We start from the raw sequence: 15,688 nt of genomic DNA, 5'->3' as shown, positions 1-15,688 counted from the left end.
GTGAGCTCTGAAATTCCACAGATGTGTAAATATGCAATATGGATTATTAAAGTTTTGACATCCTTTCACAGCTACACTTATCTCATCTGATTCGGGAAATCAAACTGATCTGGTTGGTTAAATGGATTGGAAACGATTAAGTAAATGTAAGGGTCTTAAAATTGTTTAGTATAGCTCAAATATATTCTTTGCCAGAAATTCTATAATGGTAATTCTACAAGGTTACATGATGATAGCTGAGATATCTTAAATTCATTTCTTAATCATAAAAACTTCATTAGTTATCAAAACCAGAAATGTACATCTGTGTACGGATACTAGTTATTGTTAAATATAATAAAATTAGTTGTCAATTTTATTTTAAAAGTTTGTGTATTTTGCAAAGTAATACTAGTTCATATTATTTTAAAACATTTTAAAAGAATTAATTTGGACACTTTGGTTCGATCAAACTGGTGGTAAATACTTTTCATATTCGATTTTTCTTACTTTCTTAAGATTTTTTTATTTTAAATTTTAATTTGCACAGTAATGTATTTTTCGAGTAGTACATTTGTACCTTATTAAGCAACATCATAGCAAATAATTTACCTTAATATTATTTGTTACGACAACACTTAGTAAACTTCATATGTGCAACTTTTTAGAGCTAGCTAAGATTTATACTTACGAACATAACAAGGATGTACTAAATCATGATTTAGTTTAGTCGGCCGTGTGTAAATCGTATACTATGAAGTAAGTTTTGTTGCAGTGCACACATCCCATCCCTGCTGGGAAACCATTTTCTCTGTTTGCGAGCCTCATGCCGATTGGCTGTTATAAAAAGTTAATAGCCGTTGAAGGCCCCCTTCCCAGCCACTTGGAAACTGGTCCTGCTCCTGCGCAGTGAAAGTACATAGGACTCGGAGCACATAGGCGAAGCTACCATCCAACCGCACACCAGGACTGTGCAACCCATTCCCCGATCCCGTAGAGAATTTATAGCATGGGCCGCGACTGCCGTTGGCTTCTGTCCATTTATCTTTGGCTGTGCTTTTCCTGGGATTTTCCCCAATGCGATGGGATGGGTACTCAGACCACAGAGGACCTGCCCACAATGCCACCAATGGCAGTTACATTTTATGGCCAAAGTTCACCAGAGCCCAACTCGTTCCCCAGCTCCACGCACTTTGGCGACCAAGTGGCGCCATTTTTGCCGCATTGTCATCGATGGGAGGATGAGGATGGGGATGGGGGCAGCTGACAGGGATTCTAGTTTATGCTTACGAGGACTTTTCAAGAAATAAACTTTTTCCTCCGTCGACATCAGCGAAAATAATATCGCTTACGGAAGAGTATAAAAATAAAATGAGGCGCAGAGTAAAACTATCAAGTTGAACAGTTGGAGATAGACTTTTCTATAAATTGATTTTTATTTTCATTTTTTAAACATTTCTATCGAGACTGGAATGGACAACATATATAAAAACACACTTCACTTCAATTGTTTTATAATTTATCAGTATATATATTAAGATTATTCAGTAGAAAACTTCCTTACATCGCACCAGTGATGATGCGAACCAAACAAAAACTTAGTGAGACAGTTCATCATAATTATTAAATTAATTCACTTTCTGGCGTAATAACAAAAAAGCTGGCTAACTAGCTTTGTTGACCATTTGGCGCATGAAAATGGAAAAAAGATTTATGTTGCCAATTCAGTTTTAAGAGCCGAGCCTGAAAGACTCATCTCAACTCTAAAGTATACAAGATATTACAAAAATTGGCTACGTTTACGGAATTTTCGTACATATATAGATTTTGCGATTTTTATTTGTTTTTTTTTTCAGATAGGTTTTCTTGTGCTTCTTATAAATGCCTGCACACATGATATGCAGAGTTGAGAATGGAGTGAAACTTTCGACTTGACTTGCTAAAACAAATAAGAAACATCTTCTGTTGGCTATTACTAAGGGAAGTTTGTCTTGTGGCTTCTTCGACGGTTTCTTCGTTTTGTATTGCGTGGCATTGTCATGAGGCATACATCATTGATCAATTTTCTTGTTCTTTCTTTGATTAAGTAACGACTTGAGTTTGTATTCGGAACCTGACTTCTTTAACAGACTTCTATTTAAAAACAAACAGTTACACATAATGGTAGAGCATGCTACGCTGAAGTCTTAAATCTTTCATTTTAACTAAATTTAGTTGCCACCTAGTCAGGTGTGCGAATCTGTTTCCTCGTGATTTCTGTGGGTGTATGCTTGTGTGTTTGTTATTCGTTACGATCCCAATGAGTCGCGAATTCGCCTAATAGAACTTTTTCGCCTGTGCTTCGCTGCGGTTTCTGCAAGGAATAATTGGTTAGATTGTTTAGTTTCGAATCCAAACGTAAAGATTCCATGAACTCACTTGAATACGTTGTAGATGAAGACTAGCAGCAGTTGCACAACAGTTACGCTTAGGAACAATGTGACTCCAACGCAATTGCCCGTGGGACAATTGGCCACTTGAGCTGCTCCCTGTGGCGCTCCCAATCTGTAAGGTAAGGACACGCATATTAAGTATCAAGATGGTACGCAAGTATCAAAAATAGTCTAAAACTCAGATAAATTCTGAGTGGAGGAACACATAAACGTCTTCCTCTGAATCAAATTTGTTAACACTCTAATTTCATAATTAAGAATTCAAAATATTGCTGATAAGGTTAAAATTCATTCGAGATCTGATTGACTTAGGTTTGGGAAACTAAAAATAAGCTTTGAGCGTATTTCTCACCTTTGGCCCACGTGGGTGATGCCCTGCTTGACCTGATTCATGCCATCGCGCATCTCGGCGATGAGCGTTTGTACATCATAGCCGGTGGATTGGATTTGTGCTGTGGGCGCATGCTTCTGATTCGTTTGAATGTTATCAGTGCGCACATTGATATCGCCAACCAGTTGACGAATCTCGCGGATGGAGCTGAGCAGCATGTTCTGATTAGTGAGCAGAAGATCGACATCGCTCCTGCTGACAGCGCCAACGGGCAGCTGTTGCTGTGGCACTCCGCCGGCGGCGGGCGGAGGCAGAGCCTGTCCAGCATTACGTGAGACTAGCGACAGCGTGGTCTCCTGGCGGCCAATAATCTCATCCACTTTGCGGGAAAGCTCGCGTAGGTGATCGGCAATTTGGCTCTGACCCTGCCAGATCTGACGCAGCTCACGCTGGTTCTCCGACTCGTAGAACTCCTCCCAGTCCTCCTCGTCTTTGTGCTATGGGATTATACGAAAGTTGATTATCAGAACTAGCGATAAGCCATGTTTATCAGCTGGCTGCGTGGCAATTACCTCGTCGGGATGGTCCTTCTTGTACTCCTGCTTCTGTTTCTCCAGTTTATCCTGGTATTCCTTGTACTCTTGCGTAAGCTTCTCCTGGTTGTCCACCTTGGGCTGCTCCTGAACTTGTCCAGCGGCATGCAACGACGTGGTCAGGAAATGGAATACATCGTGGTCATCGGCCAGACCGCCCGTGGCGGCGGAAATTCCAAAGTAGCCGTTCTTGGGCAGATTAACACCATCCGCTCTCAGACACAGCTCGTAGTCATCGTTGTTGTTGGACATTCCGTTGTGGATCATGACGGTAAGCACGTTGTTGTAGTACTCGATTCGCGCCCGGGTAGGGAAGGGCTTGTTACGGAAATCCCTGAGACAACCGCTCAGAAGCTGAGTGGTTCCATCATTGGCATGGTCATACAGCTTGGTGCCATCATTGAGCACGGCACTGATGTAGGGATTGTTGTGCTTGTTGTCATTGTCGAAGGAATCGAACATGATGGCCAGACCATTCCAGCGGTCGGAGGATCCGAACACAGGACCATTGTAGTCACCCTTTTCCGTGGTGTACCAGAAGGCCAATCCATCGGCTCCGATCCTGCCACGTCCCGTCACCCGGAACACGATCTCCACGTCCCACCAGTCGAAGTTCGTCTGCGACTTTGTCCAGATGGCACCCTTCTGTGAGCGCAGCGATGGCGCCACGCGCACACTTTCCGAACTGGCGATGGCATCTGAAATGAGGAGCAACAAGTTGTGGCTATAGAAACACCCGGAATCGTGGTCAAAACGACATCCAAACAAAGTGCCTGCGTGTACACTTGGCCGCCTCGCGCCATCTCGCTCGCACCCACGGCCGCAGAGCAGCAGCGAGTGGGCCAAAACAACTGACGTGGAGCTGCGTCTTCCACTCGTACTCACTTCCCCCGTACTCCCAAAACGGCACGGTGCCGTCTTTCTGTGCCAAATACGGCGGCTTGAACGAGTACTTGTACTCGAAGCGACGGTGCACGCCCACGGCTCCAGGACTCAGATTGCCGGTCGCCTCGGAGCTGGGATTCCACGCCAGGAAGCACAAAATGGCCAGGAATGTGGGCCGCATCTTTGCAATTATATGTTGACAACTAGTGGTGGGTGGGCGACGATGGTGCAAACTGATTATATCGATAACCAGCCGGCATCGATAAGCGGTGGTATCGCACTGGATGTACTAAAAGCATTGTATAATTTAAAATCAATTTTTTTATCTAACATTTAGTTAACAATTAGGGTAAATATAAAATAAATTCATTAGAACATTTCTGTAGAAATTAACTTCAGCTTAGATCACAATTTAAAATTCTATAAGATCAAAGTTTTTCCATAAATTTTTAGAAGCAAGTACCAAGTGACCTAAAAAATATTTAAGTAGCGACAATACAATCGCTATCGATGTCGGTAGATTTTGTATCGATATCGCAAATACCCGCCAAATTCAAGAGATCTTGTTATCACTTTATGATGTTGAGGTGGAAAAACATTTATTTTGAAAATTTAAAAAGTGTTTACGTCCCGTTATAAAATAAACATAAATATAGCAAAATACGCGCCATTCGCATGTGCTGGTGCACACTTACATACATACATGTTTATCAATACGTTATTGTAAAATTATTTCGTTAGTTGTTTCAATTGCCTTTTGCGTGATATCACCAAAGTAGAATTACATCCTTTCTCCAAAATTCCTTTAGCACAGTTAGCACAGTGTGTGTATATATGTTTACATCTTTATTCTTTGTTTCTGGTTTCCTACCGTTTGTAGTTTTCGTAGAGCTTACAGCTAGAATTAATATAGGTTTTAATGCCTCGGTAGCACATAGTGTGGGCTTCATAAAATATTGTTAGTTGCTCAGTTTACACAAGTGATAGCTTTGTGTGCAGATCGGTGTGTGGGGGATAGTCATTAGGGGCGATCGTGCCGCAAGTTGCGCCATTTTACAAATGTTAGTTACTCATTTTGAATCACAATCACTTTCGTGTTAGTTGTGTGCGCAATCAAAAGGAAAACAACTCAAATCCGTAAATACAAAATCAAAGTCTTTGTTTTAGCTTGGTTTATTACAAAATCATAATTAAACGAAGACGCTACAGGGTAGCGAAAATCTAAATTATGCATGATGGTGCAATATAATAATCTTTTCAATTTATTACAAATACGATAATAAATTAAGCTTAAATGGGTTTTGTGTACATTTCCCGAAAGTGGAAATTATATGCGTTCAAGTCGTTAAGTACTGTAGAAATCATAACAGCGGTGGACATCCCTTGATTTTGGGTTTAGAATGTTAAACTCGCGTAAAGTAAACGTGCGCACTCTAGACTACAAAATACAAAAAGTATATGTATGTATACATATCCTACAATATATATATATATATATTATGTATCGTAATTTTTAGGTTCTTTCTTCGCGTATAAGATCAGTAATTAGAGGATTGTGGGATCCAGATCCAATCCATTTTCTGTTACTTCCTTTTCTCATTTGACAGCATCTTTCTCGGCATGCTCTTCAAATGGTTTCATCTAAATTCAAGATCACTTTATAACCTAGCCAATTTCAAGACATCTTACATTAAATTGGGTGTGAAATGGATTCGAACGCAGTTCAATAGCAAAATTAGGAACGAAAATAAAACGAGTTTGCTGAATCGCGTCGCTTGTGTGTGGGTGTGAGGTTGTGTGTTTCATAAACTGGGTAACAAATGCGTTTGATAAGCGCCAACCGGCTGTGTCTGTGGTTCTGTTTTGTCTAACTTTGTGGACTAATAATATAAACAACAATGTAATGAAATTATATAAAAAATAATAATTCAAGAGGTCCTATAGGCTTGGCGGAAAAAATGCAGTTAATACACAAGATTCGCTGCAATTCACATAATACGCTACAAGATTCGCTGCGGTTGGTTACAATTTCACTTATGTTATTAGTGCGCGTGCTGGTGTGATGCGGCTCCCGTTGTGCCGAACGCGCTCATCAGATCGCCCTCGTAAAGGGCAATCAATAGCATTATCCCCACTCCGCTGAGCATGCCGAGAATCTGCAACAGGAACTGGCCCAGTGATTTGTGCGAGGCCGAGATCTCTGGCATCTGGCAAATAGAAGAAAATCATACATAAATAATTTTATTGAGGTACACCTTGTGTTGACTACTCACCATATCGACTAGGGCAATGTAGATGAACAGACCCGCAGCCACGGCAAACATCCACTGGGCCACATCCTGCGATTGACCAAAGGCAATGCCAAAGATCATGCCGATGAAACTCAGGACACCCGTCAACAGGTTGTAGTAGACGGCCGACTTCACCGACATGCCTGCTTTTATTAGGATGGCAAAGTCACCCAGCTCGTGTGGCAACTCGTGGCAGAAGACAGCCAGCGACGTGGAAAAGCCGCCGGCAATGTTTTCCGCAAAGGCTGCACCAATGGCCATGCCATCCGTAAAATTGTGCAGACCGTCACCCATGATAATCATCCAGGCCACGGCGCTCAGCGTTTCCGGCGGCGAATGGACGTGTCCATGGCGATGACTGTGACCGTGATGCGAGGACTCGTGCTCCCGCAGGATCACAGTTACATGATCGTTCCGGCCGTCCTTATCCTTTGCATTGTTTGCTGCGTACACGGCGTTTCCGTCCAGATCCGTGACAATTGTGTTGCTATCCTGGCCCTCATGATTCTGCTGGTGGCTATTGTGCTTGTGGTTGTGATTATGGTGATTCATTTCCACGCAGTTCGTGTGCAGCGTTGATAATAGGGATTCTGCAGCGGCGGCCATGTCATTGGATCCATCATGATCGCCCACACCGTTACGTAGCTCCGCTACTGAAGGAGCATCTCCGCCAGCGCCCGCCGCTGCATCGCCGGGCAAGTGCATCCACTCGCTCTGCTTGTTGTTCATGGTGATCTCGTCGTAGCAATATGGATAGGAGCTATACTTTTGCTTGCAGATCTTGTCGCCGGCCACGGAATTGTTTACCGACGAGTCGGGATCCCGCATCACCTTTGCCCGCGATGGTTTCTTTGTCTCCTTCTTCTCCACGCTCTTGCGCCACTCGGAGATCATGGTCAGCGCATGCTCCATCACGTAAAAGAAGATTATGCCACCCAGGCACCCCAGTCCTTTCATGATCATCCCCCGCTCATCCTGGCCTGCAAGAGACTATAAGTTTAACGTTAGTCATGGCTTCGGACGAACCCATCAGAATTATCAGCTTTACTCACATGAGGCAGCAAGTGCAGCAGGGCATCGCCGGTCATCGTACCCACGGCTAGCGCTACCAGATATTGAATGATGTACTTGTAATACCTGGAACCCATAAACGGTATGATGGCCACGCCTACCAAGCCGAGGATGCCGCAGGCAAACACAGAAATAAAAGCATAGATCCATACTGCAAAAAATGAGAAACAGATTAGTTAGGAACACAAATGGCCATCAAAACTGTGTCTGAAAACGCACCATAGAATATATCCTTGTCCTTCTCTGCTTCCAGCAGCTCTTCAGTGGTATCAATGTCCGACAAGACAGCAGGTTCTATGCAGCCGCCGCTCTGGGCTTTCAGCTCATATAGGAGAATCGGACACAGATGTAGCAAGTCCTTATCGCTCAGCGTAAAGTTCTTGGCCTCTTTGCCGAGTTGATGTGTGTTGTTGTTGGGCAGGGATGGGCATATGACGTTGGAGGTGGTGCCATTCTGGATAAGCGTGCAGTTGTTCAGCTGCAGACTGTGATCCTCATCTTCGTCATGATGAGCATGGTGATGATCGTGGGGCTGGACATGATGCACAAGGCGACTAGCAGGAACGCACTTTAAAGTAAATAAGAAATCGGAGTTAATCAGCAATAAATATGCAATAGTCAGCACTATACTCACAGTTCCCTCACTTGCCCCACTGGCCAACGAGTGGAGGCTGAGCTGCTGGAGTAGGCCATCGAATCCGCTGCTGTTCATCAGCTCATCCTGGGCCATTAGCTTCTCGAGATAGTACTGGGTGATCTGCGGGACGCGGGATTCGGATGTGGAGCCATGCTCATGGCCAGCATGGCGCTTTTCTCTTCTCGATGGAGGGCTGATGCTGTAGTTGATGGTGTCGTCGTCGCCAGAAGCGGATCGCTGCTGTCGCCGTTCGGTGGTTTCACTGGAGGGACTCAGGTTCGTGTAGACGCGGGCATTCAGCTGCTCCTGGCTGTTGTGGGTCGTGACCAGCGCCGGGCCCAGCAGACTCTCGATGTGATCCTGACAGTGCAGGCGGTGTGCACAGAGTAGGCACACCACGCAAACGGCCATTATGTGACGCGCCATTTTTCTGGCCCGACTTGCTCTCCTTCCTCTCTTCCACTCCTAGGACTAATGCTACTGACTCGGACTCTCGTTTCGGTTTACTGCCCAGCACGGTTGGCTACAATCATTATATATCCGCCGAGATCAGTCAGTCGTCAATTCACTCGCTTATTGCGTTCGATCTGGAATTGAATGGGAATGTCAGCAAGAGATTAGCGAAAAAAACGAAAACAAGTACATCAAGCCAACACACACAATTCTATTTGATTAAGAATCATTTATGGGTTGCCGCTCCACTGTCAGCCCCTTATTACCATCCCACACTCAATAAGCCAGAACCGATTTACAAAGGCCATTTGCCCATTGCATAACCAAAATAGCCAGCGAACCAAAGCGGAAGTTCAAGATCGTTCGTTGATGGATCGACACCTCCAAATATGGGACAACAAACAACTGGTTTTAGGTGCTTCAAGATCGCCATAAATGGGCGGTTTCGCTGCATTCGATCTTTCGGTAATAGATCACTTTACTTAGATATGAATTTTTTTTAATAGAATCCATTTCGAAGTCTTCGGTTTTTTATCACTTTGAAACCCCATTTAATGCACATTGCGTTAACATTCCTACTTCTTATCAGAGCATTTGCTTTTCAAATCACAATCTCACATTTCACTGGCTTCTTCAATGGACTTTTAAATGCCAGAATCAAAATGTTCGATTCTATAGCACTAATTTTGTTAAGATTTTCGACACTACACTACACGAAAATCAGCTGAGAAGTTACATAACGATAGCACATTGATATTTACTAACTGCGGCTAATCGGCCAACTAGTTTTCAGCTCCTAGTCGGGAGCCAAATTGTTGGATGCCATGCGGCTTCTTCGATGAGCAAAATGCGAGTGGCACGCGGCTAAAAGGAAATTCGCCATGCGGTACTGGAATTTTTCCTAAACCTAAGCCCACCCCCCTTCACCCATCTAACTAACCGAAAATTAGTTTGTTATTGTAGTGGGATTGCAACAACAACTTGTTGGGACTCGGACAATTTTGCAATTGCGCATTAATGGCAGTTAGTTCAACGGTCCTGCATTGAAATCCAATTTATTGATAAAACTTTGGCGAAAATTTACGACACAGGCACAGATACAGATACAGATACATGTGGGTGGATTGGGTGGCTCGCTGGTTATCGACTTAATAAAAGCGAAAGCCAAAACCACTATAGGTAATAATAGAAGCGCCATTGTTGTTGCATTAAGTTATGGTGGCGTCAAGGTCACAGGAAGTGGGCGGGCGGCACCCGCGGCATTGACAAGGACACACGTCGCCTTGACAAGGGGTTAAGTGTTAAAGGTTGAGGCTGCTGCTGCAGCTGAAGCTCTGGCACTTGTTGAGGAAATTAACTGCCAAACTGGCAAAGGAAATTTGCGAAAAACTTAATTTCAGGGCAATAAAAATCAATCAACGAAGCTCCGATTTGCATACAAATTCCCCAAATCAGATCAGACACAATTCATCGGCAATATTTCGGCAATCAATCCAGCAAACTCAGTCAATTGGTCAAGTGCTGCCGCCATTGACCGACTGTTTCGTTTGTATTTAGTGCTGTGTTATTTTTATTTTAGTTTTTTTTTTTTTTATCAAGCCTCATTTAAATTCTGTTCGCGTGATTTGAATGGAATCACTGCGAGAAAATGTTTAACGATCTCGTTTTTATGATGGCGTCAATGCTATAGGGCTTTTTTATTCGGGGCCATCAATTCATTTCACTTTCTTCCACACCACACGGCTCATATGTTTATTGAAATATTTTTAAAATATCTTGAATGCTTTTCGTACCGCGCAGAAAGAAGATTGCAGGGAAAGAAACACTAAACCAAACCGATCTGCGATCCTCACCACCAGTGAGCTTTGCAAACGCTTTGCAACTGAGCGGCGCGCGTCGCTTGCGGTTCGATTTATAAGCCAGTTTCATTGCTGGCTAATTGAGTGAGTGTGTATATATGTATATTTGTCTATGGTATATCGATGTGCATATGACTGGGGACCACATTAAAGCATACCCACATCGAAGGCGTGCTAACTTGGCGGGGCGTGGATGATTCTGTACCATGTCCAATGTCGACGAGAACGAAAATCAGAACTCAATGATTCCATCTTAATTTTAATGCGGTTCGAACTAAGATCTAATTAAAACGTCAATATTTTACTAGTTCAGCGGATTATTATTATCTCATTAAAACCAATAAATTAAAAAAAAGAATTAATTTTTTGGCCAGCCTTCAATAATTTAATTATTTTGCCATTCCAATCTGGTGGTCTGAGAATTAAAAAAAAAATTTAATCAGCAATTTACTCACTTTTTTTCCAAGAACTTTAAATACATAAATAAACTTTAGGAAAAATTGCTTTGTTTTTATTGTTTAAAATTTCAATTAAAAATCGTACATATCAAGCGGCCACTGTACCAAAAACGTACGATTCGATTTGCTGAATCAACTTTAGTTCGCATAACATCTCCATATCGCAAATCGTACGCGTCTGGTTTTTTCCGAATTCCCGTGGTAATTGTATAGTCGGCAAGTCACTGAACTCGCTGCTGCCTGAATTTCGCATGATATCTCCAACGAATTGTGCTGTCCCAGACGGCTTAAATTTCCGCAGAGTAACCCTTTTAGATGCGGAATGCTTATGCAGCTGAGCCAGCATAAACGAATTTCATATATGTACATAGAACCGAACCGCCACATAAATTCGCTTGGCATCGCAAAAGATCTCCATGCTGAAATTTCAGGAGAAGGGTGGGTCTCATTTCGCAAATTGTGAAATTCCAAAACGTTCTGGTACCTTTTCGATGAGTCAAACTTTATGAAATTTCACATGCAATCTCCATTTCATAAACTCATAATTCCTGGAACCCATTCCACTTTTTATGCTTCAATCGCACAATCAAATTTCGCATGACATCTGCACAAAAAGCCCAAAGTTGAACACGCGATCGCTCAAAGTACATTGATGAGTCACCAGATTAAAATAAATTTCACATGATATGTACATATGTACATAGTATCTCCACGTTTTTAGGCCCCTGACGCTGCATAATATCTCGTTTTATACATGTAACAACCTAAAACTGCGAAATTAAATCTAGGAACGTACTCGTAGTTCTCCTCACACGATTTATTACCAAGTGCTAAGCACAATCTACAGTTTGTTTAGCCTGAAATTTCCACCGTGCAACTACATCTCCAGATCGTCTCTCTACCTGCTGAGCAATTTATCTTTTATCTTGGCCGCAACACAAACACGAAATTCATACCTGAAACTTCAGCGAAATAACCTGCGAAAAGGTGTACCCAAGAATCCAAACACACACACAAATTCGGGCATTATCTTTTTCGTTTTTTTTTTTCCTTTGGTTTCTACCTTTTCATAAGCCAAAGCTTGATGTGAAATTTCAGCATGTCTGTTTGGGAAGATATGAAAAACCTCGCGTCATGTGATGGCCACATGGAACTGAAGTTCTGGATGGATAGAAGCCAAGTACACACAATTAGACTAAGCTGAGGTCAATCACGTCGGATTCAGATTCGGACTCGGTCTCGGAATCCGAATGGACAGCTACGGATCCAATCCGATTGGATCAAATCCGTACGGAACGAGGCTCTGACCTTGCCATGCTCGCCGTCTGCTGAATTACATACTATGTACGCTGGCTGAGTGGCCGGTTTAGTATTCAGCTAGTACGACCACCAACTGACACATAACTGATGTTGAAGGGCTGGCCATATGCGATAAATAATTCATCTGGGGGCATCGAAATGATCGTGGATCGCTGAGAATTGTTTGTTTTCCGTATTGAGTTGTTGGTTGCTTTAATGGTTGGCTGCCTCAGTTGTTGGCGCCTGGTTGCAAGGCATTCATAGCTGATATTGCATTTTTTTTATTTGCAAATACATATCAGTTTGTGCAAATTACGCTGGCTCATGAATAATTGATTGGCGGCGGGCGTTGGGCGGAGAAATGGAAAAGTTCGCGGCCGATAAGGATGCTTCCCTTTGGCCACCACCGGCATTACTATCTATGATTCATGCACCGCCTACACTTCTAAAAAAAAAAAGAACAAAAGCAACAGAACTATGTGGAAGGCAGCCAAAAGTGCGAAAGGAGCACATGTTGATATATGGGTCAGTGGCGATAGCAGTGGCGGCTTCCAAAGGGGGTTACGCATCCGGAATACAACTTAAATATTTGCTATCAGTGCAATAAAAATATAAAATCAAATGACGGTTTACGTAGGTGATAAGAGTTTATAAGAAAAGTATTTATTTACGCAAAATGTAATCAGTAAACATTGAACAGAATAGTAGAAATACACCTAGTATAACTCAGCCTTCATTTCTAGATACTATGATCGTTTGGATCAGTCTATTGATTTAAATAGGGAGAATTCTAGAGATAAAGCATACGCGAAGTGAAGACCTCATCCACGTTGTCATCCCCCTTGAAATCTTATCTAGCCCCGCCAGTGGGTGATAAGCATTCTGGCCCGTTTGCTACTAATTCCACTGATTTTGCGTAATTAGGCTCTGAAGATAGCGCGAATGGAAATGGTATTCGGAATTGCGCTGAATTATGTATAGAACACACTGATGACTTATAAGTATTTCGATCGAAAATAGCATAAAAACGTGCTGAATATCAGTGTAGTTACGTGTGCATCTGTTTATGTGTGTGTGTACAACAAATACATATGCATGTAAGTGAGCGGGTGTCAAAATCACACGCACATGGAAATGTCCCGCTATAAATAAATACTAGTTGGTGGTGGTGGGTGGATTGTGGGCGGTGGAATAGGGGCGCGTCGCATGCACTTTCCATGCTGAACGAACGTATGCCAAGATTAATAAAAGGCGGGTAATTAATGCAAGCCCACTACTAACTCACCCGTAAATTTGCCGGACTGTTTAGCACATCGCACACTGAAACACTGTAACACACACTCACACAATTCCAACTAGAGTTATTGCGGGATCGAAGATAATGCTGGACGATTCTGGGAGCTATATATTTTGCCGATGCGGTGGGCGTGAATGAAAGAGGCCGTTGAGATTACGCCGAGTGTCAATTCCGTTGTAATAATCTCGGTTTGGCACGGGAAATCGAATCGAAGCGAATCCGCATGGAGCGGCGAGATTTGCACGGGATACGGAATACGGGATGCGGCCACCAACACCAACACGGGCTCAGTTATGCAAGGGTGGGCTAACTGTAAACATTTTCCGGACACGCTAAACATATGCCGCAGCAGCCATCTCTCTTTCGCTCACACCGCCAAACACAAGAAATCCGCAACTAAAACAATTTTGTTATAACAATTATCGATAGGCGGTAGGGATGTTGAAAAACACCGAATCATCGGCGATAGGTATCGGTTCCTTTGCTATCAATGCTATACATCGATATACATCGAAGCACATCAATGTAATCTCTTGCAGCATGTATTAAAAATGATAAATATATTAAATTAAATTTGCATCAGTAAGGCAATAGTTTATAATCGATTTAGAAGTATCATGAATCTATTACCATATTATACCAAATTAAGTCGTAGTGTTCTCGCATTTTTGTTTTTAATTTAAATTAAAGTCCAATATATTAGATGCTGCTAAAAGCATACGACTTTGATAACTTTAATTAAATTTTAAAAAATTACAGCCTTAAAAAATTAATATTTCAGTTAAAGATAAATCGAATTTTGACGTTTACCAAAGCTTTAATAATAATTGATTAAAAATACATCATTTCTATAAAAAGTCAATACGTTATCGAGCCACCTTAACTTTTACTGTCAAATATCGATAATTGCCAGAACGCGCAAAACAGGTTGTGTTTCTTTCCAAAAAAATTTTATTGCCAATATGAGCAATACTCAGCACTTAACTACTGGTTAGCTTGAGTTACTAAGTCCCAAATCCACATTTAAAAAGCGCATATATATTGCAGGTTCGGCAAAGCCCATTTTTCCGGATGATGGGATCTTAAAGCTGTATTCGATGCGCTTTTGCCCCTATGCACACCGTGTGCACCTGGTCCTGGATGCCAAAAAGATTCCCTACCACGCTATCTACATCAATCTTAGCGACAAACCCGAGTGGTTCTCCCTGGTGAGCAGCTCCACAAAGGTGCCGGCACTGGAGCTGGTCAACGAACCGGGAAATCCTGTGCTGATCGAGTCGCTTATAATTTGTGACTACCTGGACGAAAAATATTCGGAGTTCCCATTGTATCCCAAGGATCTGCTTAAGAAAGCTCAGGAGAAGATTTTAATCGAACGTTTCGGACAGTTCATCAATGCCTTCTACTACCTGGTGCTGCACGACAATCCCGAGCAGTTGGTTGACACCGATCACTATGACGGATTGGTCGTTTACGAAGAGGAACTGAAGCGACGCGGTACCAAGTTCTTTGGTGGCGACAGCCCAGGCATGCTTGACTACATGATGTGGCCCTGGTGCGAGCGCTTTGACTCTCTGAAATACACTTTTGAACAAAAATTCGAATTGAGTCCGAAACGTTTTCCCACTTTGGTGGGTTTTACTGGCTTTCTAATTATGTCTTAAATTACCAAGATTATTCTCTTACAGATTAAGTGGCGCGACTTTATGATCCAGGATCGTGCTGTGATGTGTTTCTATCTGGATGGACAGAGCCATGCCAAATACATCAACTCTCGGCGATCGGGCCAGGCCGATTATAATATGCTATAGTAAGATTTGAAGATTATACATATAATATGTGACTGATCCATTTCTCGTTTTTAGCAATGAGGCCAAACGTGTCAAATTGGGGTAGTCTACGGTATGATGGCGCTTGCACTTCAGCATTGTACCTTTTGCATTTAGAATAACACATGTACATACTACGGCAGCATTATTGTGATTAAAAAATAAATCTTTGCATTTTCACTCTTTTTAATAGGTATTGTTTATACGGATTATAAGAAATTTTTTTTAGAATTAGGTTATTGAAGGTATGCTTGATAAATTGATATGAAAATAC

The 15,688-nt window shown here is 42.4% G+C and overlaps 3 protein-coding genes across 7 annotated transcripts; 1 reads left to right on the top strand and 2 right to left on the bottom strand.

Moving 5' to 3' along the window:
• Positions 1-1,391: 1,391 nt before the first annotated feature.
• LOC6737300 (protein ERGIC-53) lies at positions 1,392-4,455 on the bottom strand. Its single transcript, XM_016171111.3, has 5 exons — positions 4,221-4,455; positions 3,315-4,033; positions 2,764-3,239; positions 2,398-2,523; positions 1,392-2,332 (listed from the first exon to the last, which is right to left on the bottom strand). The coding sequence occupies exons 1-5, from the start codon at positions 4,399-4,401 to the stop codon at positions 2,296-2,298; spliced, it is 1,539 nt and encodes a 512-aa protein (XP_016031011.2). The 5' UTR covers positions 4,402-4,455; the 3' UTR covers positions 1,392-2,295.
• A 596-nt stretch (positions 4,456-5,051) lies between these two features.
• Positions 5,052-14,037, bottom strand: LOC6737299 (zinc transporter foi). 4 transcript variants are annotated; one of them, XM_016171110.2, is made up of 6 exons: positions 13,574-14,037; positions 8,217-8,806; positions 7,802-8,150; positions 7,564-7,733; positions 6,494-7,501; positions 5,052-6,427 (listed from the first exon to the last, which is right to left on the bottom strand). In XM_016171110.2, exons 2-6 carry the CDS (start codon positions 8,643-8,645, stop codon positions 6,263-6,265), a joined length of 2,121 nt encoding a protein of 706 aa, XP_016031010.1. In that variant the 5' UTR covers positions 8,646-8,806; positions 13,574-14,037; the 3' UTR covers positions 5,052-6,262. The 4 variants fall into 4 exon arrangements, with proteins under 4 accessions (XP_016031010.1, XP_016031009.1, XP_016031008.1 ...); XM_016171109.2 differs by having other exon boundaries at positions 13,634-14,037; XM_016171108.2 differs by lacking the exon at positions 13,574-14,037 and adding an exon at positions 10,466-10,582.
• A 382-nt stretch (positions 14,038-14,419) lies between these two features.
• LOC6737298 (pyrimidodiazepine synthase) lies at positions 14,420-15,604 on the top strand. Of its 2 annotated transcripts, none has more exons than XM_002084102.4 (4): positions 14,420-14,575; positions 14,633-15,216; positions 15,274-15,395; positions 15,451-15,604. In XM_002084102.4, exons 1-4 carry the CDS (start codon positions 14,548-14,550, stop codon positions 15,479-15,481), a joined length of 765 nt encoding a protein of 254 aa, XP_002084138.1. In that variant the 5' UTR covers positions 14,420-14,547; the 3' UTR covers positions 15,482-15,604. The 2 variants fall into 2 exon arrangements, with proteins under 2 accessions (XP_002084138.1, XP_044778920.1); XM_044922985.1 differs by having other exon boundaries at positions 14,487-14,512.
• Positions 15,605-15,688: the final 84 nt, after the last annotated feature.

Source organism: Drosophila simulans, chromosome 3L (genome assembly GCF_016746395.2).
Source record: "Drosophila simulans strain w501 chromosome 3L, Prin_Dsim_3.1, whole genome shotgun sequence".
Lineage (NCBI taxonomy): Eukaryota > Metazoa > Arthropoda > Insecta > Diptera > Drosophilidae > Drosophila > Drosophila simulans.
This window is presented reverse-complemented; position numbering and strand designations above follow the sequence as displayed.

Excerpts from the sequence above, each read along its gene's own strand:
- LOC6737300 (XM_016171111.3), bottom strand. The coding sequence starts at position 4,401 with ATGCGGCCCACATTCCTGGCCATTTTGTGCTTCCTGGCGTGGAATCCC. Across the intron at positions 3,240-3,314 it reads AGAAGGACCATCCCGACGAG|CACAAAGACGAGGAGGACTG; the intron begins GTAATTGCCACG and ends ATAATCCCATAG. Across the intron at positions 2,524-2,763 it reads ATCACCCACGTGGGCCAAAG|ATTGGGAGCGCCACAGGGAG; the intron begins GTGAGAAATACG and ends CTTACCTTACAG.
- LOC6737299 (XM_016171110.2), bottom strand. The coding sequence starts at position 8,645 with ATGGCGCGTCACATAATGGCCGTTTGCGTGGTGTGCCTACTCTGTGCA. Across the intron at positions 8,151-8,216 it reads GTGGGGCAAGTGAGGGAACT|TGCGTTCCTGCTAGTCGCCT; the intron begins GTGAGTATAGTG and ends TTTACTTTAAAG. Across the intron at positions 6,428-6,493 it reads ACATTGCCCTAGTCGATATG|ATGCCAGAGATCTCGGCCTC; the intron begins GTGAGTAGTCAA and ends TCTATTTGCCAG.
- LOC6737298 (XM_002084102.4), top strand. The coding sequence starts at position 14,548 with ATGAGCAATACTCAGCACTTAACTACTG. Across the intron at positions 15,217-15,273 it reads CGAAACGTTTTCCCACTTTG|ATTAAGTGGCGCGACTTTAT; the intron begins GTGGGTTTTACT and ends ATTCTCTTACAG. Across the intron at positions 15,396-15,450 it reads GCCGATTATAATATGCTATA|CAATGAGGCCAAACGTGTCA; the intron begins GTAAGATTTGAA and ends TCTCGTTTTTAG.